Below are 26692 nucleotides of genomic sequence, written 5' to 3' on the forward strand. Positions count from 1 at the left end.
CTGAGTCTTTGGAAACCCATATGGTCCAACTTGATGACCTCCATCCACATTGCTTGGACTATACATTGATCCAGTTGAACCTAGTTAACTTCCTTGCACCTCATTCTCAGCTCTGACATTGTAAGCTGCATTCCTAGCACCAGAATTTCTTTGATGGTTGTTATTAGTCTGTCTATAGTTGTGGTCTGCAATATCGAATTGCTTCTTCTTTGGTCTATAGTCAGTAGGATAGCCAACAATTTTGAAGCACTTCTCAGTTGAGTGATTTTTCATTTTGCACAACTCACACCACAGACTTTGAAACTGTCCTTGTCCTTGACTCTGATTAAAGTTCCTCTTATACCTCTGATTTCCTGAATTAGTGTTATTCCTAGAGTACATTGCCACATCTACATTTCCCATGGAGATAGGATTGGTAATTAAAGATCCAGATGCTGCTGCTATGGATTTTTGCCCTTCATCACTGGTTACCATACCATAGGCTTGATTTAAACTAGGCATAGGACACATCAACAATATTTGACTCCTTGCTTGATTGTAGCTTTCATTTAGCCCCATAAGAAATTAAAACAACTTCAATTTTTGCAGATGAGTCACAAACTCTTTAGACTTCTCACAGTTATAACTAGGTATTGGAATTAGTGCCTCAAACTCTTCTCATAAACTCTTCAACTTAGAAAAAGAAGCAGACACAGTAGTTGTACCTTGTGTGAGTGTTGCTATCTCTTTATGTATGTTAAAGGTCCTTGATCCATCAATCTTATTGAACCTTTCATACAGATCTTCCTATACTCGTTGTGCATTTGTTGCGTACATGATTCCTCCTAACATATTCTTCTCAACTGATCCCATTATCCACGATAAGACAATTGCATTCACTCTTCCCCACCTATTCGACAATGTTTCTGGGAACTTGTCTTTACTGCACGATCCATCAATCAGCCTTACTTTGTTCCTTCCCAGAAGGACAAGACGCATTGAATTATACCAGATTGAATAGCTCTCCACACCAGTTAGTTGAAATGATATGATTTGAATTCCACTTTTATCAGCAGGAGACAGAAACAACGGATGATTATAATCAATCTCCACTCCTTGAGTTCCAGCATATTGTGTAGATCCACCACTTAGATCTGGCTGAGCATTGCTCTGAGTATTATTGTTGTTAGCTTGAGAATTGTTCGCATTGTTTATAGTTACATTAGGTATATCTTCGATTGCCATTGATGAACACTGTCAAACCTTGAAGTTCTTGACACATATTTGTTTTGCGGAAATTAATTGGTTTTGAATCGAACTTAGTCATCAGTAATCATGACTTCTGCTCTGATACCATGTTGTTTTATGTGTCGTAATTCATGAAGATTAAGACCAAGATGAATAAGGAAGAGGATGGAAGTTAGAAGCTTAAAGAAGAAGAAACATTCATACACAAGTAGAGAGAGAAATATCTTGTTTATTGATCTTACTTCATTACCTTTACAAGTATTCAATCCAATGTATATATACACAATCGAACTAATCGTAACTAACTAATTAATCACTTAGCCTAATGATCATTAACTGACCAAGGTACACGGCTTAACTAGCATTTGAATAGTTAGTTACTAAGTTCCCATATAGACAGTTTAGTCCCTAAGTTTATATATTTTGTACTCCAACAATCGCCGATCATAACCAAGACCTTGTAAAGTAAGGGTTGAAATTGACCTTACCAGGCCTTTGACATAAATTTGAACTACAATTTACCTAGAAAAAACTTTTTAAGTACTTCTGAAAATGTGGTAATATTGACTCGCTAATAATAAATCTTTTTTGAACGCTAAATGTTTATTCATCCATATTAACAACTATTTCATAGTGCACAAATATATGGCCCCGCTACTAATTTTTCCAATAAATATATTCCTTTAGCTAGATTCAAATGTACGTGACAGTTCCAATGGTGCCTTCGTAACACAGAGTTCACACAAAAGAGGAGGATTGTCGAAAGAGGTTGATCATTCAAAAGTACATATTTAAGCTAAACCTAATTATAACACCAACAACAACTACAAAGGACTTGCAAATTAATTAGACTAAATTACCTCGATATTGGATTTTTAGGTCAAGCCATCCATTTATATGATCATCTATTAACCATTGACAATGTATTCTAATTTTCAAGGAGTATTAACAAAAGGGTACATTTCATATATAAAGTGACAACTCCCTCCAACAACTCTTCCACCTTTTTTTCCAGCACAACATCTTGGAAGTTCACTAACAATACCCTCAAGACACTTCTTACATTCCTCGTTTGAAAGATCCTTTGTGCACTCGACCAGCCCATACAATTTCTCATTTTCTCCAATCTTCATTTCTCCCGTTGCATACATATTTTGCACCCAATACGCTTCATCAACCAAGCTTCCCAACAATTCCTTGGTCTTTGAATTAAAATACTGGGGATTACTCACAACCGCACTATTCCACATGTAAAACTTGTACCTATTATCGATTTCCCCTCGGAAACAATCATCAGAATATTTCAAGAGACAATTATCATACCATATGATGGCTTCTTTGTCGTATGGACAACGTTTTACAAGTTCTTGACTAGCATCTAGTACACATGACTTGCAATTGTCACTTGAAACATCACCACGACATAGTGAAAGCCCGTGTGATCGATCAGGTTTTTTCCCCATTGAGCTAGTTGAGAACCCAGTTGGTGGAGTTTTTGAGTTGAGATCAGCTAAGATATTTTTCAAGTTTTGTGCATAGTAACTATCAGCTGTGAAATTTCCAGATTTTGAGCAAAAATGGTAGAGTGGACCTGCGGAAATCACTACATGTACAAGAATTGCAATGGTTGAAAGAAATAATAGACAAGAGATTAATTTTGAGGAAGCCATATTTTGAGGAGGGAAATGAGAATATGGTGTAAAACTTCATATGGTGCACTATTTTATACTAGTACTTCAAGAAGAGGGTAGAACTAGCTAGCTTATGGTTGTCAAATGGGTAGGTTGGACTAACTTTGAACGTGTCAAAATGGACTGAGTTAATTAATGACTCTTTCAAAAATTACTTGGGTTGAAATAGGTTAGAATAAAATTGACTAAAAGACGGGTCATAAACCAACCAGCACAATTGTTACTAAGTTTTTTTATTTTTTCTTTTATAATTTTGTAAGTACCTTATAAAACTATTTTTTTCTTTATTATGACTATATATAACATATCAAACAAAAACAAATTGAAAATATTTTGACAAGGTTTCTATTTATAGGTCAATTTGGGTTACATATCAACCCCATTTTTAGACAAGTTGAAATCAGTTGGGCTAAAATGAGATGATCTAATAAATGGGCGGGTTAATGACCAATCCAAACCTAAACATATTAAGCGGATCATAATTTCATGGGCTAATTTTACCACCTTAAGCTAGCTTGCAAGGTTTTTTTTTTTTTGGTGGAAAGCTGACTATTTCCTCTAACATAAATTTAACTATCTGTCGCTAACCATTCCCCTAACTAGTGCTCTTTAGAATAATATAATGGATTATTCGTACAAGTAATTCCCATTTTGATTGCATCATAAGTTACATGTGCTAATTAAGAAATGCCAAGATCACATTGATTAGATCTGAAGGTTAATCTAAATCTGATCGAGAGATATTATTTGCCTTCAGAGTTTGATGACTTGGATGCCAATGAATGTCCACTAAGGCTTAGTGCGATGGAGGCAATTTGCAAACATACGTTAAAGGATCACTACCACAAACAAATGAATTATTTTCGAAATTTCCAACGGAGATTCGTCGAAAATATGGGATTTCTGATGGAAAATTCGTCAAAAAAGCTTTTGACGAGCCAATTTTCAACAAACATCCTTTGGAAATTTTCGCCCATCAAATTGTAGGAGATTGATCCCCAACCAAACAACTGAAAATGCCTCCCAAAATATGATGACAAGAATCACATAGTCTAGGCAGAGGTTACCATCAAATCTATAGATGTATTCCATGAAAATCAGGGTTACTTGCATGAAAAGTGACAATATAAGGATGAACTAATTAAAGAAAAGAAGGAGCAAAGTTGTTAAGTTTCTCCGTCACGGTAGCCTGTTCACTAAATGAGAAAGAGATAATTAGCCAAGTCGCTGTAAAGTTGCGAGACATCTATAAATTGCTTATTTTGAGAAATACTTCTGTTAAACTAGTTTTTCAGATAAATAATAGAGTAAAATTTTGTGTTTTATATATGAATTGTTTTTAGATTTTTTAATAACTGTGGTTGGCTAATCTATCCAAAAATTAATTGTAAGCGCTAAATTACAAAAAACATATGTACAGATTTATTTTACAATTAATAATATTCAAAAAGAAAAATATAATTTTAATTTTTTATTACTATAAATAATACCATCTAAAAAGACACAAATGGTTTTAATTTATTTCTGTTAGAAATGGGGAGAAACAGCAACTAAGAAAGCCTTATTAGCATTAATTTGAATTGTCATGTCCATATTAATCTTGACATGAATAGTATCAAGAACACATTCCATTGGCAACCCTAAACTCCACAATTTTTTGGCAATAAGCAACTGAGGAAAAAAAAAAAAAGGAGTAAAACAAGTTTTTTTTTTTTTTAAAAAAAGAACATGGGAATAACGAAATGAAACGTTGTATTAATTTGTATATATAAATTCAACTTATGAAACATATTTGTCCATTCTTTATTCACCTTACATAATTCACCTTACATAGTACATACTAAGCCAAATAATGCAACAACAAGAAGTACAAGGTACTCAAACTAAATTACATCAATATAGGAATTTCTGTTCAATGCCTTCCATATTATATCATCTTTTGAGCAATAGCAATTATACTAGTGTACTATATATTTTCTAAGTTCTAAGGAGTATTAATAAAAGGGGTAAATTTCATATCTAAAGTTACAGCTTCCACCAACAACTCTTCCACCTTCTTTCCCCTCACAACAACTTGGAAGTTCAGTAATAATACCATCAAGACACTTCGTACAATCCTCATTAGTAGAATCCGCGACTTTTGTAGCACCAAAAAAAAAAAAAGTTGAACCAAACTAGCACAAAAAAAAAAAAAAAAAAAAAAAAACATTAGTAGGTTTCACGCACTAAATTAGTGCGTGAAAGGACCAAACTGCAAAAATGCAACTTGGGCCTTTCACGCAGGAAAAGGAGGTCTTTTTTTTTTTTTTTTTTTTTGGGTGTAACCTTTCAAATCACGTTTTTTTCCATACTTTGGGCAAAGATTAGTCATGTTTCAAAACCCCAAAATATCAATATTTTATATAAAACTTAATTTATTTTTTTTGCGTACAATAATGTCGGCTCATTACATCAAGTCCACCTAAACGTTTGGATCGGCGTTTTAGGGGTTCTAAAGTGCCCCGAAGTAAGTTTTGAAACTTGTCATATTTATAGGGTTTTGATTTAAGTGTTTTATTATATTTGAATGTACAAATATAAATATTTGATTTAATAATAATTCATCCAATACGAGGGGTTTATACTAATTAAAAAATAATTCATTCCATTTAATTACAATACTAATTCAAAGCAATACAATAATAAATTACAATAACAATACAATCTTCAAGTTCTAGAGGCTCTATTACTTCGAGACGTGCTTGTACTACCACGGCCTTGTTGCCCACACGAAAGCTTGTCATGGCCATATTGCTTACATGTAGAGCACTTGCGAGAGTAAGTTCTTTCACTAACATCCATTTGATTGGGTCTACGACTCCGTGAGTTAATGCCCAATTTCCTGATGTAATCCTTGTTAGCAACCATCGAAAACGGCTCGTTTGGCCAATAAGCTTCATTACCAAGTGGGTGGAATTGGCCGGAATATGCTCTAAGGTAACTGTGGAACTTGTATTCCCCCGCCACATAACTTGTTACCGTTTTTCTCATTCTCTCGAAGCACTTGACAGCATAAGAACACGGCATGTGGTATGTTTGCCACTTACCACAAGTGCATGTTCTTGTTGCCTCATAAACGGTATGCACGTTTCCACCCTTACCGTTGTAATAGCCCGTCCTAACTTCATACACATGTTGAATTGGGTCATACTTGGTCATTTGGTGATGCTCATATTTTTTTCTATAATGCTCCATATTTTTTAAGGGTTTTTGCATTCATGTCTCGCCGTCGGCTAATATCGCTCTGGCCTTCCTTGTCCTAACAACAAATCGCTCCACAACCTGCTTGAAAGTCATTCTCACCATTGCGGTGACAGGTAGTCCTCGAGCAGATTTCAGCAAGCCATTGAAAGACTCTGAGCTGTTTGTTGTGAGCATGCCCCATCTTTTGCCTCCATCAGCATGAAGCGTCCATTTTTCAACTTCGAGCTTCATCAACCAAACGTATGCGAGTTCACTCACTGCCCTGATCAGATCCATTTTTGCAGCCCATTTTCGTTGTTGATGCTCCATCGCAGCCCCCCACATCAATTTGTCTAGAGTGCCATTGTGAAACTTTGATTACAAATTTGACGTCAAGTGCCTTAAACAATAGCGATGGTAAAAAAAGGAGGCTGCCACCCCGGTAAATTATCCATATTGTGCAATATGCCTTTATGACGATCAGACAAGCACGCATATGACTGATACGATCCTTAATAACATGAGTTTTCAAATGGATCAAAAATATCCCCCATATGTCGTTGCTCTCGTTAGCGGCAATTGCAAAAGCAAGAGGAAATATTGACCCATTGGCATCCATTTCTATTGCAATTAGGAGCTTGATGTCGTAGGCACCATATACATGCGTACCATCTATGGATATCACTGGTCGGCAGTGAGCAAAACCATCAATGCATGGTTTGAATGTCCAAAATACGAAGTTGAAGATTTTACCCTCTATAAGCCACCACTCTATAATAGTACCATTATTAAAATGTTGTAGAGCTGCCATATACCTTGGCAGCGATTGAAAAGAAGTATGCCAATTTCCAAAGACCATCTCAAAAGTGCGTCTACGCCCGAGAAATCCCTTTCTGTTGCTTATAGTTTTACTATACATGGTTTGAACGTTTCGAATACAATCTTTGATGGGGAACCTGCACAAGTTTAAACAAACAACATGTAGTAATGATCTTTCAATTGATATAGGACATATAATGTACTAGGTAGGATACGTTACCTTGGCGTTTCGGCAATGTGTTTAAGTAACACTTGAGCAATCATGTTTGTATCTAAATTACAATGATCTGCTCAATTTTCTTCCATATCACAAGTGTGTCTTTCGCGGAATTTTGTGATAGCCCACATACCATCAGGCTTAACAATTCCCCGAAGCAAGCACTCACAGCCTTGATACCGTCGTCTACAAACTAGCCTCCATATCTTTGTGTTTGACTGATCAACCTTAAACTCCCTCACGTCCTTAAAACAATAAATTTTGATAGCCCGTTGCAACGCCTTTTTGGATGCGAACAACATTCCCTTTGCAAGGTAGCATCGATCTTTGTTGAGATGCTTTGGTTCAATCCAGGTTTTTAGGCGACTATCATCATCTTCTCTTGTGAAGACAAATGCATCATCACGACCCTGCAAGCTGTCAAGATAAGGGATATTGTTAGAATGCCACTGAATTGGGCTTTCAGAAGTTGGGTTTTCAGCCATCTGTGGTGGTACGTAGTGGTGCATTGGTTCTTGTTGGTTTTGGCTTTGAGGAATATTGTTGGTCATAGCAACTTGAACATCATCATCTTCTTCATCATCGGTTACCTATGCATTATTAGCTATTTCATCGTCATCACTTGATGATGACTCATAATAATTAGGAAAATCTTCATTATCAAGTGCATTCATCCTCCTACACGAAAAGTAACATATTTTAAATACCAACATCATATATATATATATATATATATATATATAGATAATTTAATATCAAGGTGATGAACTTACTATTGTTCATAAGCACTGTCATGGTGTGGAGAAGGAGCAGGAGATGCAGATGGTGTCCGTATCAAACACGAAGTCCTTGAACATGGAGTCGTCGAAGTGCAGATAGTAGGCTACCCTGTAGATCACGAACCGGCCGCTCACCCTGTAGATCACGAACCGGCCGCTCACCCATGTGGATCACAGCCACTAACTCCTCGGCGACCACGACCACCTGCTACCCCAGGTGGGGCACCGGGAACACGCTCTTGGAGACGCTCAAAGTTATGTGCCTGTCTCATACCAGTCTCGGCAAGCTCAATCATCCGTGCTGCATACTCCGTCATCTCGGGGGCCTCCAGTATGGGCAGTGCTCTCAGTAGCGCATCGTCTGAACGGTCCGTACTTGCATATGTTTGCAAATATTAACAATTGAATAAATTTGTAAAGTAGTACATAAGACGATGGTTTAAATTTAACACTAATAAAACTTACCAGCGCCTCGTATGCTCCTGCGAGAGCTACATATCCCAGGCCATCTGGACGACGCCTAGAGGGGTTGCCAATAATGGTGCGAGTGATCCGCATGTACCACTCCATGTATACATGGATCGGAGTGTCATGTCCGACCACCGCTAGGCTCGTCATCCTCACATCCCAACTCTAGACCTGCTGCTGCATATGGAGTCGCCATGCATCATCGACGCCCGCACGCTTGTCCCTCGCATAGTGGTCATGCTCCCGAACCGTAGCCGCGGATATATTCTGTACATACCCAAACTGCCGTAACACGCGGTCGGGCGCGTGATACTCAACGATATCCATATGTATCAATGGACACCGCGACATCTACATGTGCTGATCAGCCCTACAAAACGCCGGCAGCTCATCCAAAATATGATCATACGGCGTCCATATAAAAGCCTGTAAAAAGAATTGAACTAGTTAACAATAAAAGACTAAAATAGTAGCTATGTGGTCTAGCGTGTGGATCCAAAATATGAACATACCAGTCTGCGCCGTCATGCGGTCTAGCTGATCCCTAAACGGGAGAAGGCTGTGGTGCGTCTCCGCAAGTCGGCTACGCCTCGCGACCATCTCCGCGCATATGGAATCGGCACAGTAAGATAGTCAGCGGGAGGGTGAGCTGGTATGGGCTGAAAAGGTCTTAACCTAGTCCACACCCATATCTGATATAGTCATTTAAAAAATATTTTATCAGTCGTCGTTTTAAAAAAAATATATTTTGTGTTTAATTACACACACTTAAATATATTACCTGAAGGAGCAAGCAAAATGCAGGGACCTCTACCCTCGTGCCCATAGAACATCGGGAGAATCCTCGATACATGTAGCCCAGTACAGCAGCGCCCCAACTATAACATCCTATCTTGACGAGATCGTCGATATACCGAAGATACCTCAAGCTCAAATGCGAACCCGAAGTGTTCAGGAACAGGATGACCCCGAATATGATGAGTAGGTATAGACGCGCGCGTCGATCAACATCAGCCTGAGGCGTGTCCTCTCCAATCGGATGTTGCATGTCTGTGAGGCGCAAGTGAGCGTAAAGGGCCAAGAACAAAAGTCGACTCTGGCCAGAAATATGACCATCCAGAGCCGCGAAACCGGTGAGCCTAGTCAACTCATCCCGGTAAGACGGCAGCACAGGAGGCTCCTCAATATAAAATGGGCGTCCATCAACCTGTAGCCCATAAATGACCTCCACATCCTGAAGGGTAATGGTAGCCTCACCGGTGCGGAGATGAAATGTGTGCGTCTCCGGTCGCCACCTCTCAATCAATGACGTCACTAGCGACCTATCGTGATGTACCCGACCAACATCGACGCACCGGTAGATACCGTCCCAACGTAGTATATCCAGGACACGAGGATGTGGGGGGCGAGCAGCTAAGATCTCCCATGCTGAGTCCCCTAACCGGTACGGACCTGAGACTCAGTGTCACGACCCATCTAGGGACCGTGACGGGTACCCGGGGCTAGCCACCGAGCACCATTCGCTCTAATACTCATCTTACTCATTTAATGCTCTTTTACCAATTTTATACACGAATTGTAGGAAAATTATATTTTATATAGAAAAATTAAAAACTTATACCACTTTTACCTCTCGGCCACCAAAATAATAAATACATAATAATAACATCTTGTGAGACCATCTGACCCACACTGCGTATCTACGAGCCTCTACTGACATACTAAACATATAGATGGAACAAGACTCCGTCGTGCCCAAAATATACATATATACCAAAAGAAGAATCATAAGCACCTCCGAACAATGGAGTGCTCTCAATCAGCTGACAGCTACTAAGAATCTGGATCAAGCTCACCTCCCTGTCTACCTGTGGGCATGAACACAGCGTCCGAAGAAAACGGACGTCAGTACGAATATTGTACTGAGTATGAGAGGCATAAACAATAACAATATATCAATGAAATATGAAGGCATCAATCAAAATAAGGAAGCATCAAGAAAGAGCAATCTATACTGGCTGTCAAATATAAATGAAATAATGCATGCTGACTTACTCATAATCATTATCATGTCATGTATGTATACATATATAAGCTGCCCGTCCATATAGGTACGGTGTGATAATGTATAAGCTGCCCGTCCACGTATGAGCGGTGTGATAATCATAGCCTGCGTCCAGGCCTCCCGCGTCCGGGGTATAAGCTGCCCAATATAGTGGTGTGCACATCTACGTGCCTCCCGGCCGACTATAGCGCGGCGCGGTGTGAGAAAATACATACATACATACATATATATAAAACATGCATAAGAGCCCAATCAAAAGCCATAACTATATCGGAGTGACGTAAGGTCGGTGGCTTCCGACGTCATTATGGAACATTCATTGTCATCCTGCCTCACCTTGAAGGAATTAGCATATAAGGTGAGTGTAAGCAATAATTAGCATCATTAACATCAGATGATCATCACAACATGATTATTGGGATTTCTATACTTTACTCCTTACCTTGTGTGGCTAATTATGGACATAGACTCATATTTTCCGGAACTTAAGGAAACTCATGGATAAAAAAAGAGTCAAGCTATAAGATTCATGCCATAGAAAGAAAGGACTAGCCTCACATACCTTGAACTCTATCTAATGTCCAACGTCTAATTCTCGAGCTCGCAGGTCTAAAATTAAGACAACATAGGCCACAATTAGATTATCCACATTACTTACTAACCAATCCAAGTACGAAAGGAACTTAACAAAATTCGGGCAGCATTTCCCCTGTAAACTTAACAATCCTCGAAATTCCAACTTAGCCAAACATCAATAAAAATACTAGCAACAACAATACCAACAATTTCATATCAAATTAGAATTAAATCCATTCTTAAATCGCTTCCAAAACAGCCCAATATACATTCGTATACCAATGCTTGTATACACTTCTTTATTTTCGTATATCCATAATATAACAATAAACACAACAACAACTACTACAGCCCATCTCACGATATTCCAGCACACCAAACAATTTATGACAACCACCAAACAGTCCATATGGTAATAATAACAATTTATCCGATTTTTTGCAATTAATTTTGTAGTTCCCGTCTCTCAATTTAACTATGGCCTGGATGAATTTAAATATATCTAGTAGAGGAGAATTCTTACCTTATATTCCAAGAAATAATCTTCTTCCACCTTACTTCACTACGAAGAAAGCCCGGATTCAACAACACGATAAGACGGAATAACGAGATCGAAGCAGTGAGCAAAATTCGAATATTGTTCTTGAGAAAAAAAAATTACATTTTTCTTCCGTAAAATACCAAGTCACGTTGGTGCTCTATCAATTCAAAACTGCGTTGTTTCCATATAAATGGAAGTCACGTTGTTGCTTCCTTGCATATTGAAATAACAAAATAATTAGCTAGAGAGAAAATAATGGTGTGGTATGTTTATTATTATGGCAAAATGGGAAAGGTATAAGTTTGAATGCTTAAAAAGAGAAAGGGATTCAGCATCCTTTCTTTTGTACGTGTCATTATGCACTTTAATGTGCATGACTCATCACTCCCATCTGCATATTTTAATGCCACCTTTTTTTTTCCTGATGTCGTGGGGTCCAGCCCCATTCTTGCTTACTAATTGTAATTGTCCCAACTGTCCACCCACCAAATAATATATAGTACAGCCATGCATTGCTTGATATTTGGTTTTTTTTTTTCATGGCCCACATGAACTCATCAATCTTTACACTTGTCCACTTTGTTTCTAAATTGCCTCACTTTGTTTCCCACCATAATTGTGCACCCGTAATATTTATTCAATTCACCTTTATAACAATTATTTTTAATACACTTTATATACTCATTATCATAATTATGTGACATAACACTAGTTTATATTTCCTTTTGGTACACATAAAATATTATTTCCAGTCATCATCGTCACACTTTTCCTTCTTAAATCATCTCGGGACTCCATTTCTCGTATACACCGAATTCTTTTATTTTCATGTTTGACTATGACCAAAACTTACAGTCGGTACAATTTGCTCATGCTGGACGATTCGATTTCCTAGTCGAAAAATACAGGATATTATAGCTTGGATTGTATTTCATTTAAATAAATTTCAAACCTCGACGAAACTTATTTTCTTAGCTTTGTTTAACTTCTAATATTTATAACACATTTGTCCCATCAATACCGCCTATAAGGTTGAGGGATAACCTCGCTTCCGTTACTAATGTCATTTAACTCGCACGTTTTCCAATGCACGAAAATACGGGATGGAACATTCTTCCCCCTTTAGAACATTCGTCCTCGAATGTTAAACTAGTCCTGTATAAGTATACTGGACATGGTGATCTTATGAAGAATCAGTTACTCTTCTATCATATCGTGTCTCTCCTTGCTTAACTTAATACCATTCTCCACTATATTTCTCATTTAGCCAATTACACAATTATTTTTTTTTAAAGGGGACTTTGCCTAACTTAATTTTAGAAAAAGGAGAATACATATTTTTCCATACTAGCTCATCGTTTGCTGGTCATAGGAACATTTACACATACATTCTTAAGAGGTAAGTATATTGGTATGACAATAGTTATAGAATATTAGTGGACCGTGGGGTCTCCCCCTCTTTTGCTATTACTCTGAAGAAATAATGTCTGGTCCTACATGTGTCACCATTAGCTATACCTAATAGTAAATAATCTCTTGGTCCTATTTTACCAGTGGCACGTGGATTACATATTCCTTAATAAAACTTATCTATTAATCGATATATATTTACTTCCACTAGACGCCCCCCTTAATCAATTATGCATAAAATTTATTCTTTGATCAAATCCTATCACTACTGTTGACATGACTTTTCAAGATTTATTATTATTATTATTATTATTATTATTATTATTATTATTATTATTATTATTATTATTATTATTATTATTCTTTTTCTAAGAAAATTTTGACAGAGTTTCCTCTGTATTTCTTACTATCCCATAACCTGCACGCAGAAAATACCAACAATGCCTCACAGGGCCAACATATATATAGCATATCATAGCCACACAGGGCTCCCGATATCAACAACTGTATGGAAATGATGAACTTACCTCGTATGTCCAATTCAAACTGTACCTGTTATACTCTTCTGTTCACTTTCCCTTTTTAATCTCTAGCGACATTTCAATCATACCTGCAACATTCGCACTATATCTAACATATACCCTGCTTACTTATCTTTTTACTAATTTCTTCAGCTTCTTCTGTTCACACTTTGTAACTGAACTTATCATCAATATATATACATTCAATCCATTTTCTTACTATATTCACAATTACTAACCGTGATGATGACCAGTCGCCATTCCGTATATACAATTTCTGATAACGTAACCTCAATGAAATATTAATCTCTGTAATTTCCAGTAGCATTATTTGTCTTCTCTTGTCGACACCACTCTCTTGCTGAAATCAAATATCACTATATAAGGGATACCATTTCCTATCTTTTGGCTCTATCGCACGATCTCTTAAGATGAAAGATGGTCATTTTTCCTAAATGCCCGGTAGCCTCCTGTTTATTGGCATGGCGCGCTACACACCATAAACAAGACTCTACTAGACACGGCTCGTAAACACTTCCTAGGACGAACTGCTCTGATACCACTTTTGTCACGACCCAGCTAGGGACCGTGACGGGTACCCGGGGTTAGCCACCGAGCACCAATCGCTCTAATACTCATCTTACTCATTTAATGCTCTCTTACCAATTTTATACACGAATTGTAGGAAAATTATATTTTATATAGAAACATAAATACTTATACCACTTTTGCCTCTCGGCCACCAAAATAATATATACATAATAATAACATCTTGTGAGACCATCTGACCCACACTGCGTATCTACGAGCCTCTACTGACATACTAAACATATAGATGGAACAAGACTCCGTCGTGCCCAAAATATACATATATACCAAAAGAAGAATCATAAGCACCTCCGAACAATGGAGTGCTCTCAATCAGCTGACAGCTACTAAGAATCTGGATCAAGTTCACCTCCCTGTCTACCTGTGGGCATGAACACAGCGTCCGAAGAAAACGGACGTCAGTACGAATATTGTACTGAGTATGAGAAGCATAAACAATAACAATATATCAATGAAATAGGAAGGCATCAATGAAATAAGGAAGCATCAAGAAAGAGCAATCTATACTGGCTGTCAAATATAAATGAAATAATGCATGCTGACTTACTCATAATCATTATCATGTCATGTATGTATACATATATAAGCTGCCCGTCCATATAGGTACGGTGTGATAATGTATAAGCTGCCCGTCCACGTATGAGCGGTGTGATAATCATAGCCTGCGTCCAGGCCTCCCGCGTCCGGGGTATAAGCTGCCCACTATAGTGGTGTGCACATCTACGTGCCTGCCCGGCCGACTATAGCGCGACGCGGTGTGAGAAAATACATACATACATATATATAAAACATGCATAAGAGCCCAATCAAAAGTCATAACTATATCGGAGTGACGTAAGGTCGGTGCCTTCCGACGTCATTATGGAACATTCATTGACATCCTGCCTCACCTTGAAGGAATTAGCATATAAGGTGAGTGTAAGCAATAATTAGCATCATTAACATCATATGATCATCACAACATGATTATTGGGATTTCTATACTTTACTCCTTACCTTGTGTGGCTAATTATGGACATAGACTCATATTTTCCTGAACTTAAGGAAACTCATGGACAAAAAGAGAGTCAAGCTATAAGATTCATGCCATAGAAAGAAAGGACTAGCCTCTCATACCTTGAACTCTATCTAATGTCCAACGTCTACTTCTCGAGCTCGCAGGTCTAAAATTAAGACAACATAGGCCACAATTAGATTATCCACATCACTTACTAACCAATCCAAGTACGAAAGGAACTTAACAAAATTCGGGCAGCATTTCCCCTGTAAACTTAACAATCCTCGAAATTCCAACTTAGCCAAACATCAATAAAAATACTAGCAACAACAATACCAACAATTTCATATCAAATTAGAATTAAATCCATTCTTAAATCGCTTCCAAAACAGCCCAATATACATTCGTATACCAATGCTTGTATACACTTCTTTATTTTCGTATATCTATAATATAACAATAAACACAACAACAACTACTACAGCCCATCTCACGATATTCCAGCACACCAAACAATTTATGACAACCACCAAACAGTCCATATGGTAATAATAACAATTTATCCGATTTTTTGCAATTAATTTTGTAGTTCCCGTCTCTCAATTTAACTATGGCCTGGATGAATTTAAATATATCTAGTAGAGGAGAATTCTTACCTTATATTCCAAGAAATAATCTTCTTCCACCTTACTTCACTACGAAGAAAGCCCGGATTCAACAATACGATAAGACGGAATAACGAGATCGAAGCAGTGAGCAAAATTCGAATATTGTTCTTGAGAAAAAAAAATTACATTTTTCTTCCGTAAAATACCAAGTCACGTTGGTGCTCTATCAATTCAAAACTGCGTTGTTTCCATATAAATGGAAGTCACGTTGTTGCTTCCTTGCATATTGAAACAACAAAATAATTAGCTAGAGAGAAAATAATGGTGTGGTACGTTTATTATTATGGCAAAATGGGAAAGGTTTAAGTTTGAATGCTTAAAAAGAGAAAGGGATTCAGCATCCTTTCTTTTGTACGTGTCATTATGCACTTTAATGTGCATGACTCATCACTCCCATCTGCATATTTTAATGCCACCTTTTTTTTTCCTGATGTCGTGGGGTCCAGCCCCATTCTTGCTTACTAATTGTAATTGTCCCAACTGTCCACCCACCAAATAATATATAGTACAGCCATGCATTGCTTGATATTTGGTTTTTTTTTTCATGGCCCACATGAACTCATCAATCTTTACACTTGTCCACTTTGTTTCTAAATTGCCTCACTTTGTTTCCCACCATAATTGTGCACCCGTAATATTTATTCAATTCACCTTTATAACAATTATTTTTAATACACTTTATATACTCATTATCATAATTATGTGACATAACACTAGTTTATATTTCCTTTTGGTACACATAAAATATTATTTCCAGTCATCATCGTCACACTTTTCCTTCTTAAATCATCTCGGGACTCCATTTCTCGTATACACCGAATTCTTTTATTTTCATGTTTGACTATGACCAAAACTTACAGTCGGTACAATTTGCTCATGCTGGACGATTCGATTTCCTAGTCCAAAAATACAGGATATTATAGCTTGGACTGTATTTCATTTAAATAAATTTCGAACCTCGACGAAACTTATTTTCTTAGCTTTGTTTAACTTCTAATATTTATAACACATTTGTCCCATCAATACCGCCTATAAGGTTGAGGGATAACCTCGCTTCCGTTACTAATGTCATTTAACTCGCACGCTTTTCAATGCACGAAAATACGGGATGTAACACTCAGGCTGCAGGTCGGATGTCCATATATGTTGCGACCTATGCTCGGGCTGAAGATACAGTAACTCTCAGTCGAAGGGCCTCAGATCAAGAGGGTGGTGATCCATCTGTTTTACGCATTTTAAATCAATCATTAACAAGTAGTATTAGTTATGTAATCTTTTATCAAAAATTTTATTAAGGATTGTGGTGACCCATCTGTTTTACGTATTTTAAATCAATCATTAACAAGTAATATTAGTTATGTAATCTTTTATCGAAAATTTTATTAAGGATTGTGGTGACCCATCTGTTTTACGTATTTTAAATAAATCATTAACAAGTAATATTAGTTATGTAATCTTTTATCGAAAATTATATTAAGGGTTTTCAATCCTAAGCTACGGGTTATGAATCCTAAACTAAGGGTTTTCAATCCTAAAATATAAAGATTAAAAATTAATAAGTCAAATAATTAACAATTAGTTAGCATACAATTAGTATAAATAGTTAATAAATAAACAATTAACTAACTAATCAAATAATTAACAAGTTATTATTATATATTTAATAAATAAACAATTAAGTAACTAATAAAAAAATTAATAAATTATTATCGTATATTTAACAAATAAAAAATTAATTAACTAATGAAACAATTAAGAAATTATTAACAAATAAACAATAGGCTTAACAAAAACTAAATAAATAATTAGTCAGTCTAACAATTGAAATAGCTAGTCTAACATTAATAAATACTTAAGTCGCTAATCGAACAATTAACAAATACTAAATAAACAAGCAATAAATAATTAACTAATTAACAATAGATAAACAAATTAAAAAAAAAATTAAAGAGGGCAGTCACCACTGCGGAGTGCCCAAAAATGCACAAAATAAATGCGCAATCCACCCCAGATCCCTCCCACCATACCTAAGGTAATAATATATTTAGCAATATAATAAAAAATTCGTAGTAAAATACCTAGAATGAAGGTGTTTTTGAGTTTTTAAAATGAGCTCCGCGCCGCTCTATTCCAAAATCTAACCTTAGAAACTTGTTCCTACACTTCAATATATCAAGAATATTGAGTTTTGGATTGAAAAACAACATAAAAATAGCGTTTTGGGGGGTTGGGGACCGCGTCAATGGCGGGCTGTCGTGGGGTGAAATGGTCGGGATCTGTGGTGGGGAAGGAGGGGGCGACTTTTTGTTGCCTCCTTCACGCACGAATTTCGTGCGTGAAAGACCCAAGTTGCATTTTTGCAGTTTGGTACTTTCACGCACTAATTTAGTGCGTGAAACCTATTAATGTTTTTTTTTTTGTGCTAGTTGTTCTCATTTCAATCGGGTCAAAGCGGAGTACAACATATTGATGATTCCTAATTATTTAATTTAAGGAGTCGCCACCTAATTATTTTAACTGTGAATTAGGACACCTATTTTAACTAAGTGAGTGCTAAAAATTTAACTCCGATTAATAGCCTACTTAACTTAATGATTCTAGATAAGGGTTCTTAGTTATCCTAAAGGGAAGGGGTAAGGCATCCTTTAAGATCCGCTTAAATACGGTTAACGGGCCCAACTTAGGTTAATTGAAATCAAAATAAATATTTGTCTTAAAATATCAAATAGGCGAATAATTAATTTGGAAAACAAAAGAACACTTTTTAACCTCAAAATGAATTAAGAAGTGACCCATAATTAACCAAACGATTTTTCTATTTAAGAAAAGCCAGATTAAAAGATTTAAAATTGAAACTTTTCCTTTCGAAAAAAGGGCTTGGTCATTTCTTTTAGAATTTGGAAAAGAAAGTCACGTGACCAGTTTTGTTTTAAAACGTGTTTAAAAATAAGTAGCAAGAAAGTATTCTAAAATGTTTGTCAACCGAATTAAAATCCAAGCTTTCAATTTGACCAGGGATCAATTAAAGGAAATGAAGTTGGTTTTAAAGAGATGATTTCAAGTCCCGTTTGGATTGCTCCTACATTAAATTAAACTTATTGGGAACTAAAAATCTGGTTGTTGTAAACTATTTGGATTCATAAAAAAAAAAAAAAATTAAAGAAAAATATTACGTTTGACAGTCGCTGAAATAATATGCCCATATCTATCCCCCCAAAACTAAGTGTCATAGTGTCGATAAGTTTAAAAGAATCACATGAACAGTCACAAATAAGAAGAAGCAAAGACAGTTAATTTTGGACAAGTTAAAAATGCAACAGGTGCTCTTTCTTCTCCGACGAGGGAAAAGAGCGAGCGGAAAAGTAGACGCGGGTTCTATATTTCCCATTATTTCCTTTCATTTTTGTTCGGAGGTATCACAAGGGAACGAGAGAGGTGCTTGAGAGGACGAAATGCAAGTTTCTTGGATGTACTGATGATATTGAATCTCGTTTGAGACTCCTCGCAACTCCGGAGGTCATGCAAAATAAAAAATCGGAAAAGAGAGAATTAGAGCAGTAAAATGATTTTATAATAGACAGGATTTTATAATAGACAACAAACATAAATAAAATACAGTAAATATCACTTAACTACATGACTAGTTCAAAAGAGATTTTGAGAGACAATTACATCTTGGTTTTAATAAATCCATGGCTTAATACCTAGATGGACCCTTAAACTTGACATGTTTTGTAAGATAGGCATATAAACTTACAAGGTGACCAGATAGACACTTAAACTTGCTCAAAGTGTATTTTTCAAGTTTTCCAGTTGTTTTGAAAACAAAAGCTATATTTTTCAAACACTCACAATTTTCATGGCCAAACAAGCCCTAAATATATCACAAAATATTTTTTTTAAAATGCAAAAATAAGGCAAACGCATATAAATGAGACTATAAATGTGCACTTAAACCAATAAATACTCGCTAATCGCAATTTTGCAACTTTCAATTAACTCGGTTTTTTTTTTACACTTGAATAATTAAAAAACAATAACTTTAACCAATAAAAATCCTTAAAAAAAGAAATTTCAAATTAAGAAAACTGTAAAGCCGAGAAGAAAATCCTTAAAAAAGGAAATTTCTTAATTTGAAATTTCTTTTTTTAAGGATTTTTATTGGTTAAAGTTATTGTTTTTTAATTATTCAAGTGTAAAAAAAAATCCGAGTTAATTGAAAGCTGCAAAATTGCGATTAGCGAGTATTTATTGGTTTAAGTGCACATTTATAGTCTCATGTATATGCGTTTGCCTTATTTTTGCATTTTAAAAAAAATATTTTGTGATATATTTAGGGCTTGTTTGGCCATGAAAATTGTGAGTGTTTGAAAAATATAGTTTTTATTTTCAAAACAACTGGAAAACTTGAAAAATACACTTTGAGTAAGTTTAAGTGTCTATCTGGTCACCTTGTAAGTTTATATGTCTATCTTACAAAACATGTCAAGTTTAAGGGTCCATCTAGGTATTAAGCCTAAATCCATTTAGCTGCTGGTTGCAGAAAACTCAAATTGAAGTCTAAACATAGCATACTGATATTTGGCTTAAACAAACGACGAGAGCTAATGACACTTTCACCGCCATGAGAATTAAAATAAAGAGAAGAAAAGTTACTGCGGGAAAGAGTCGATACAACAACAACAACAACAACCCAGTGAAATCCCACATCGTGGGGTCTGGGGAGGGTAGAGTGTACGCAGACCTGACTCCTACCAAGGTAGGACGGCTGTTTCCGAAAGACCCCCGGCTCAATAAAAGCATAAAAAGAAGTCAGATAAGGTTAAGAGATTCGGATAAGAGATTTAAAGCGATATGGAAATGAAATAATGCAAGCGACACAGATAACACATGATAATCAGAGCACAGGAAATAACAGATAATAGCAGAAATCGGAGCAGATGACACAAGATAACCAAAGCACAGGAAATAACAGATAATAGCAGAAATCGGAGCACAAGAAATTATATTGCAATAATGCGACTACTAATAAGAACGGATAACGAGACTATCTACTAGCCTTCTACCCTAATTTGGGTCCTCCAAACCCTCCTATCTAAGGTCATGTCCTCGGTAAGCTGTAATTGCGTCATGTCGTGTCTAATTACCTCTCCCCAATACTTCTTCGGCCTACCCCTACCTCGTCTGAAACCATTCATGGCCAACCTTTAACACCTCCGCACTGGGGCATCTGTATCTCTCCTCTTCACATGCCCAAACCATCTCAATCTCGCTTCTCGCATCTTGTCTTCCACCGAGGCCACCCCCACCTTATCCCGAATATCCTCATTCCTAATCATGTCACTCCTGGTGTGGCCACACATCCATCTCAACATTCTCATCTCGGCAACTTTCATCTTTTGAACGTGAGAGATCTTAACTGGCCAACACTCCGCCCCATACAGCATAGTCGGTCTAACCACCACTTTGTAGAACTTGCCCTTAAGTTTTGGTGGCACCTTCTTGTCACATAGCACTCCTGAAGCAAGCCTCCATTTCATCCACCCTGCCCCAATACGATGTGTGACATCATCATCAATCTCCCCGCTGCCTTGCACGATAGACCCAAGGTACTTGAAACTACTTTTCTTCTGGATGGCCTGGGTACCAAGCCTTACTTCCAAGTTAGCCTCCTGAGGTGCTTCACTGAACTTACACTCCAAGTACTCTGTCTTGGTCCTACTCAGCGTAAACCCTTTAGACTCCAGAGTATGTCTCCAACACTCCAGCTTAGCGTTAACTCCGCTACGAGTCTCGTCAATCAGGACTATGTCGTCCGCGAAAAGCATACACCATGGCACCTCACCTTGAATTTGCCGTGTCAATCCATCCATCACCAAGGCAAATAAAAACGAACTAAGAGCTGATCCTTGATGCAACCCCATCACAACTGGAAAGTGCTCTGAGTCTCCTCCTACTGTCCTCACCCTGGTTTTGGCTCCCTCATACATGTCCTTGATCACCCTAATGTACGCCACTAAATGGGTGTATGGCAATACTCTCACTAAATGGGTGTATGGCAATTATTAGGTCACCACTTAAGCAATTAACACACATAAGAGAAACCAGCAATTTAGGAAGCACTAGACCAAATTCCATAGCTAGAGCAGGCTGAAAATACCCTCCTTCTTGACACATATATTCAACCAGTTATTTTTTACATTGATTTATATGAGACTAAATTGGTAAAAGTGGATTCATTAACATTCAAACAGAGGCTAAACTCAAAGAAAGGTATTTCAAACAATTAAGTATTGATTGGCGTATCAGTAATTCGACGACCAAACCATCAACAAACTCCTTCATACATGGAGGCAACCAACAAAGCTAAAACAATCATGATATTAAATTAACTGAGTCATACTGATTCTGAATTTAAATGGATGGAAAACAAAAACTAGCAAAATAATTATACATTACATCATGAGGAACTCCCCTTTATCTTAAAAATTCAATTTTGTAACCATTAACAAGAACAAGAAGAAAACTGGAATTTGAAAGAAGTAATTAATTTTGAGGGAAAATCTGGACAAAAATAGCAGCTAATACTTTGAAGTGAGTTGAAATCTGAGCACAAGTTACATTCATTATATTTGTTTTCTCTTAACTAGTTTAAAAGACAAACTATGTTAAGGCAGACTCAAAAGAATATCCTCGTATTAAAAAGTAGTTCATACAAAATCATGCATACTGAAAAAGAAGATAAAGATGTTATTATAGAGAATACTAAGCTGAACTGTGGATCAAGTACAACACACAGGGAGAAGTTTTAAAACTATATTTTAAAATTTGTCTTAGAAGTTGAGCACCAACAAAACTCAAGCGCAAAGATTATATTTGAACTATTCCGGAAATTCAAGATTTCAACTTAGAAGTTGTGTAATTTAAAAGAAAATTCAGAGATTTGGGGGGGTGTCAACCGTCATCATGGTTTTATAAAGAGAAGCTCAAGTTTCAGGTTTTAGCAGAATCAGTGACTTTTCATAGAGGTCAGAACACATTTGTCTTAAGTTTACCAAACAGCTCTTAAAGAAACACATAAGAGGGAAAAATCAGTTATGGATCAGCTGAGCATTTTTTAATTACTAGGTAAGTCACCGCTAGCTTACTTTCTGGGGAACATGTCACTCTTCAGCACACAAACCACACACCAATTTCAATGAAGGATTTTACAACAGATTAAGAGGTAGAATATCGTATTTACTTTAAGGGAGGTTCTTGATTCTTAACATGGCTAAAGTTATTTTTTGGTACCCAAAACATGTCCATAATAGTCCTCAAGAATCATTTTTTTGAGAATAAGTTAACTAGCCAGGGAAAGCTAACCCTCCAAGCCACATTTGATGTCAACAAAGGGCATCAACCAGTAGTTTAAGCATACTAACTCTTTAGCAACACACTTTCCAGAATCCCGCAACAAAGAAGAAAACGCTGGTTGGATTCAACAAGTTCCTCTTTAAACTAACCAATGACACTATAAATCTATACCTAATCTAACAGGCTGAACTAACAACCAATCCAAATTTAATATAACAAGTTGTAACAGGTAGGTAGGGCATGGAAGATCAATTAAGATGGTCTATAGGGTTACTGAAACTAGCCCAAATCAATGTGTATAAACAAGTTTCTTTACCAAACCAAAACCAAGGCAGAGAAAAAAGAGATTATTCATCTAATTTGTAGCTGGCACATGAACAGGCTCACACACATTAGACCAACATGTAAGACCATTTGATTAAAACTGCTTGAACTAAGTGAGAAAGACATAACTCACATGTTTGAACCAGCTAAAGCTAAACTATCACATGTTTAAATAAACAAACAGAACTAACCCAACAACATGATTAACTAAACCATCATACGAGACTGATTAAGTCCTGACTCATATCAACATACAAACAAGCTTATCCATTAAACTAAATTAATCTGACTAATTAGCACGCTTTAAACCTACACAACAATTAAAGAAACATAGATGAAGCAGAAAATAAAAGGAAAAGGGAGAATTACTGACCTTTTTCGGGTGCAGCGAACTAGGGCTTTTAGGTCACCGATCTAAGCTCAAACTTCGACCACTTTGAACTTGGAAAATCCTTTGAGTCCAGAAAGTTTTGACAGAAACAGAACTACCCTTTTTTGAGTGAAGTTTGGTTTCGATAGTAATTTAGAGTGAGGGGTGATGGCTCCGAAAAAAAAAAAAACTTCCCCCTAAAATGGATGCAAGACCAATATTTATAACTGCGAGCTAAGGTTTTGGGGTGTTTTTGGGCGGGAATTTGAAAAATAAAGATTGCAAACGGTAGAAAATGGCCAATCTCGTGGTGATATTTTGGGCAGAGCAAAATCATATCTCTTTGTTTAAAAAAGGAAAACATAAAGGGAAGTATAGAGGCAAACGCGAGTCAACTTTGCTCGAACTCACCAAGAATTGTCTTGTACTGAATATTTGATTTAAAATCTTACTCGAAATGGAGGAATCTTGGTTTGAACCGGAGATTTTGACTCCCTTTTACACTGAGATTTCAAAAGTATCTCTAAAATAAACCAAAAGCCCAAGCTCTTCTTGAACTGATACGTGCAAGCTCTGGTTATGGCTGATGAAAAGGCTGAAAAATGGAGAGGGAGAGAAGAGGGGAGGCGCGTCTGAAGAGAGACGACGCAACCCTAGTTGTTTCCTTTTTTCAGATGACGGGTCGGGTCGGGTCAGTTGAAACGGGTAGTGGGCTGGTTATTATTTTGGGCTGGATATTAGCATGGGTTTGGGCTTTTGATTTTGGACCTATTTTTTAAGAAATGTTCAGATGGGCCATTTATTTGGCCAAATGGGTTACTCATTTTGGGCTGTTACTGACCAAATAGGATCAAATTTCATATGAATTGAGCTAGTATGAAGTCTATTTAATATGCTTTCTGCCCTTACATTATTTGGGCTCCTAAATTAAGATGAAAGACCCTCTTAGTTAATTATGAATTAACGCATGCTAAAATATTAAAAATTTATTTATTACAAGATATCGTAATAGTTGCGCGATAAAATTTATAAAGTCCAAAAGTAAGTAGTAAAAATAAATGCGATGCATTTTTTGCATAAGACGATAAAAAGAAATGTTAAAGTGATCACGACGATTATAATATTAAGTGATGGCAATATAATGAAAATAATAATAATGACAATAATAGTAGTAGTAGTAGTAGTGGTGGTGGTGGTAATAATAATAATAATAATAATAATAATAATAATAATAATAATAATAATAATAATAATAATAATAATAATAAAATGATAATAGCCAATGACTATAATTGGATTATGAAAAACGACGATATTAGCAAAAGCTAAATTATAATAAAATATAAATAATTGTTTTTTAAGTTATCAAAAATATTAGAAGCACAAATAACTATTTTGGAAGAAAGGCGGGACAAAATTGGGTGTCAACACTAGTTTGGTTCAACTTTTTTTTTTTTTTTTTTGTGCTACAAAAGTCGCGAATTCTCATTAGTAAGATCTCTTGTACACTGCACCAATCCATACAATTTCTTATTTTCTTCAATCTCCATTTCTCCGTTTGCATACAAATTCTTCTTTTTATAAGCATTTTCAGCCAAGTTTCCCAACAACTCCTTAGTCATTGCATTGAAATATTCAGGCTTACTCACAACGCGAAGATTCCACATGTAAAAATTGTATGTATTATCAATTTTTCCTAGAAAACCCTTGTCGGAATATTTTAAGAGACAATTATCGTACCATATGATGGCTTCTTTGTCGTAAGGACAACGTTTTCCAAGTTCTTCACTTGCATCTAATACACATGACTTGCAATCATCACTTCAAACATCACCGCGACATAGAGAAAGTCCATTTGTTTTATCATAATTTTTCCCAATTGAGCTAGTTGAGAACCCTGTTAGGGGAGTTTTTAAGTAGAGATCACCTAATAGATTTTTCAAGTTTTGTACATAGTAACTACTGGCTGTGAAATTTCCAGATTTTGAACAAAAATGGAGAAGTGGATTTGTTGAAATTACTGTTTGTGAAATAATTGCAATGGGTGAAAGGAAAAATAGACGAGATCAATTTTGAGGAAGTCATTCTGAAGGAAAATATTCTATTGATAAACTCTCTGAATCTCTGAATGCTATCTACAATTTCCGTAATATAAAATAAATAGTAGCAACTCTATTTATAATAGTATAAAAACCTAATTTAACTCAAAATAGGAAAACCTATTCTTGTACTAATTTGACTATAAATCCTTATTAGACATGAATTAAAATATCAAATCATAACCAATTTTGGTTTCCTAAAATTTTGAATTATTATTTCTAACATTCTCCCTGTAATTCAAAATTATATATCTAATTCTTGAACCACTTGTCATAATCTTCAAATTGCCAAGGCACTTGTTTCTAACCCATCAATCGTTGAAGCACTTTCTCTTCAACCATCACTCACCATCTTCCAATTTTTTGTGGCATTTTCTCTTCAACCGTCACAATCGTTGGAGCACTTTCTCTCCAACCTTCACAACCGTTGGAGCATTTTTCTCTCCAACATTTCATTGTTGAAGAACTTTCTCTTCAACCTTCAATCGTTGGAGCACTTTCTCCCCAACATTTCAATTTGTTGATGTACTTTCTGTTATACCCCGTATTTTTATACGACGGATTATTCGTAAGTTAATCAACATAAATCCAAGGACAAGATTATTTTTGGATACGAGACAAGGACTTTTAATTCCGATTTTAATAATTGCACGGTTTGCTAATTAATTACAATTAGTGGAAATATTAGTGGAGATTTGGGAATAATTTACCATGATTGGATTATTAAGTGGGG

The 26692-nt window shown here is 36.2% G+C and overlaps 1 protein-coding gene, 2 long non-coding RNA genes and 1 pseudogene across 6 annotated transcripts; all 4 read right to left on the reverse strand.

Annotated features, from left to right (window-relative positions):
• Window positions 1-1977: 1977 nt before the first annotated feature.
• On the reverse strand, window positions 1978-2899 carry LOC132638690 (cysteine-rich repeat secretory protein 38-like). Its single transcript, XM_060355486.1, has one exon. It carries the CDS (start codon window positions 2895-2897, stop codon window positions 2163-2165), a length of 735 nt encoding a protein of 244 aa, XP_060211469.1. The 5' UTR covers window positions 2898-2899; the 3' UTR covers window positions 1978-2162.
• Window positions 2900-4912: 2013 nt separating this feature from the next.
• LOC132637888 (cysteine-rich repeat secretory protein 38-like) lies at window positions 4913-25945 on the reverse strand (annotated as a pseudogene).
• Window positions 8945-16881, reverse strand: LOC132636627 (uncharacterized). 4 transcript variants are annotated; one of them, XR_009581358.1, is made up of 5 exons: window positions 15799-16881; window positions 11588-15308; window positions 11051-11097; window positions 9205-10291; window positions 8945-9115 (listed from the first exon to the last, which is right to left on the reverse strand). It is a non-coding gene; the product is annotated as an uncharacterized LOC132636627 (long non-coding RNA). The 4 variants fall into 4 exon arrangements; XR_009581356.1 differs by having other exon boundaries at window positions 9205-11097; XR_009581357.1 differs by having other exon boundaries at window positions 9205-14506.
• LOC132636626 (uncharacterized) lies at window positions 18980-24484 on the reverse strand. The gene is made up of 2 exons (XR_009581354.1): window positions 23565-24484; window positions 18980-20927 (listed from the first exon to the last, which is right to left on the reverse strand). It is a non-coding gene; the product is annotated as an uncharacterized LOC132636626 (long non-coding RNA).
• Window positions 25946-26692: the final 747 nt, after the last annotated feature.

The sequence above is a fragment of the Lycium barbarum genome, chromosome 4 (assembly GCF_019175385.1).
Source record: "Lycium barbarum isolate Lr01 chromosome 4, ASM1917538v2, whole genome shotgun sequence".
NCBI lineage: Eukaryota > Viridiplantae > Streptophyta > Magnoliopsida > Solanales > Solanaceae > Lycium > Lycium barbarum.

What these genes read in the sequence shown, in the direction of transcription:
- LOC132638690 (XM_060355486.1), bottom strand. Translation starts at nt 2,897, where the DNA reads ATGGCTTCCTCAAAATTAATCTCTTGTCTATTATTTCTTTCAACCATT.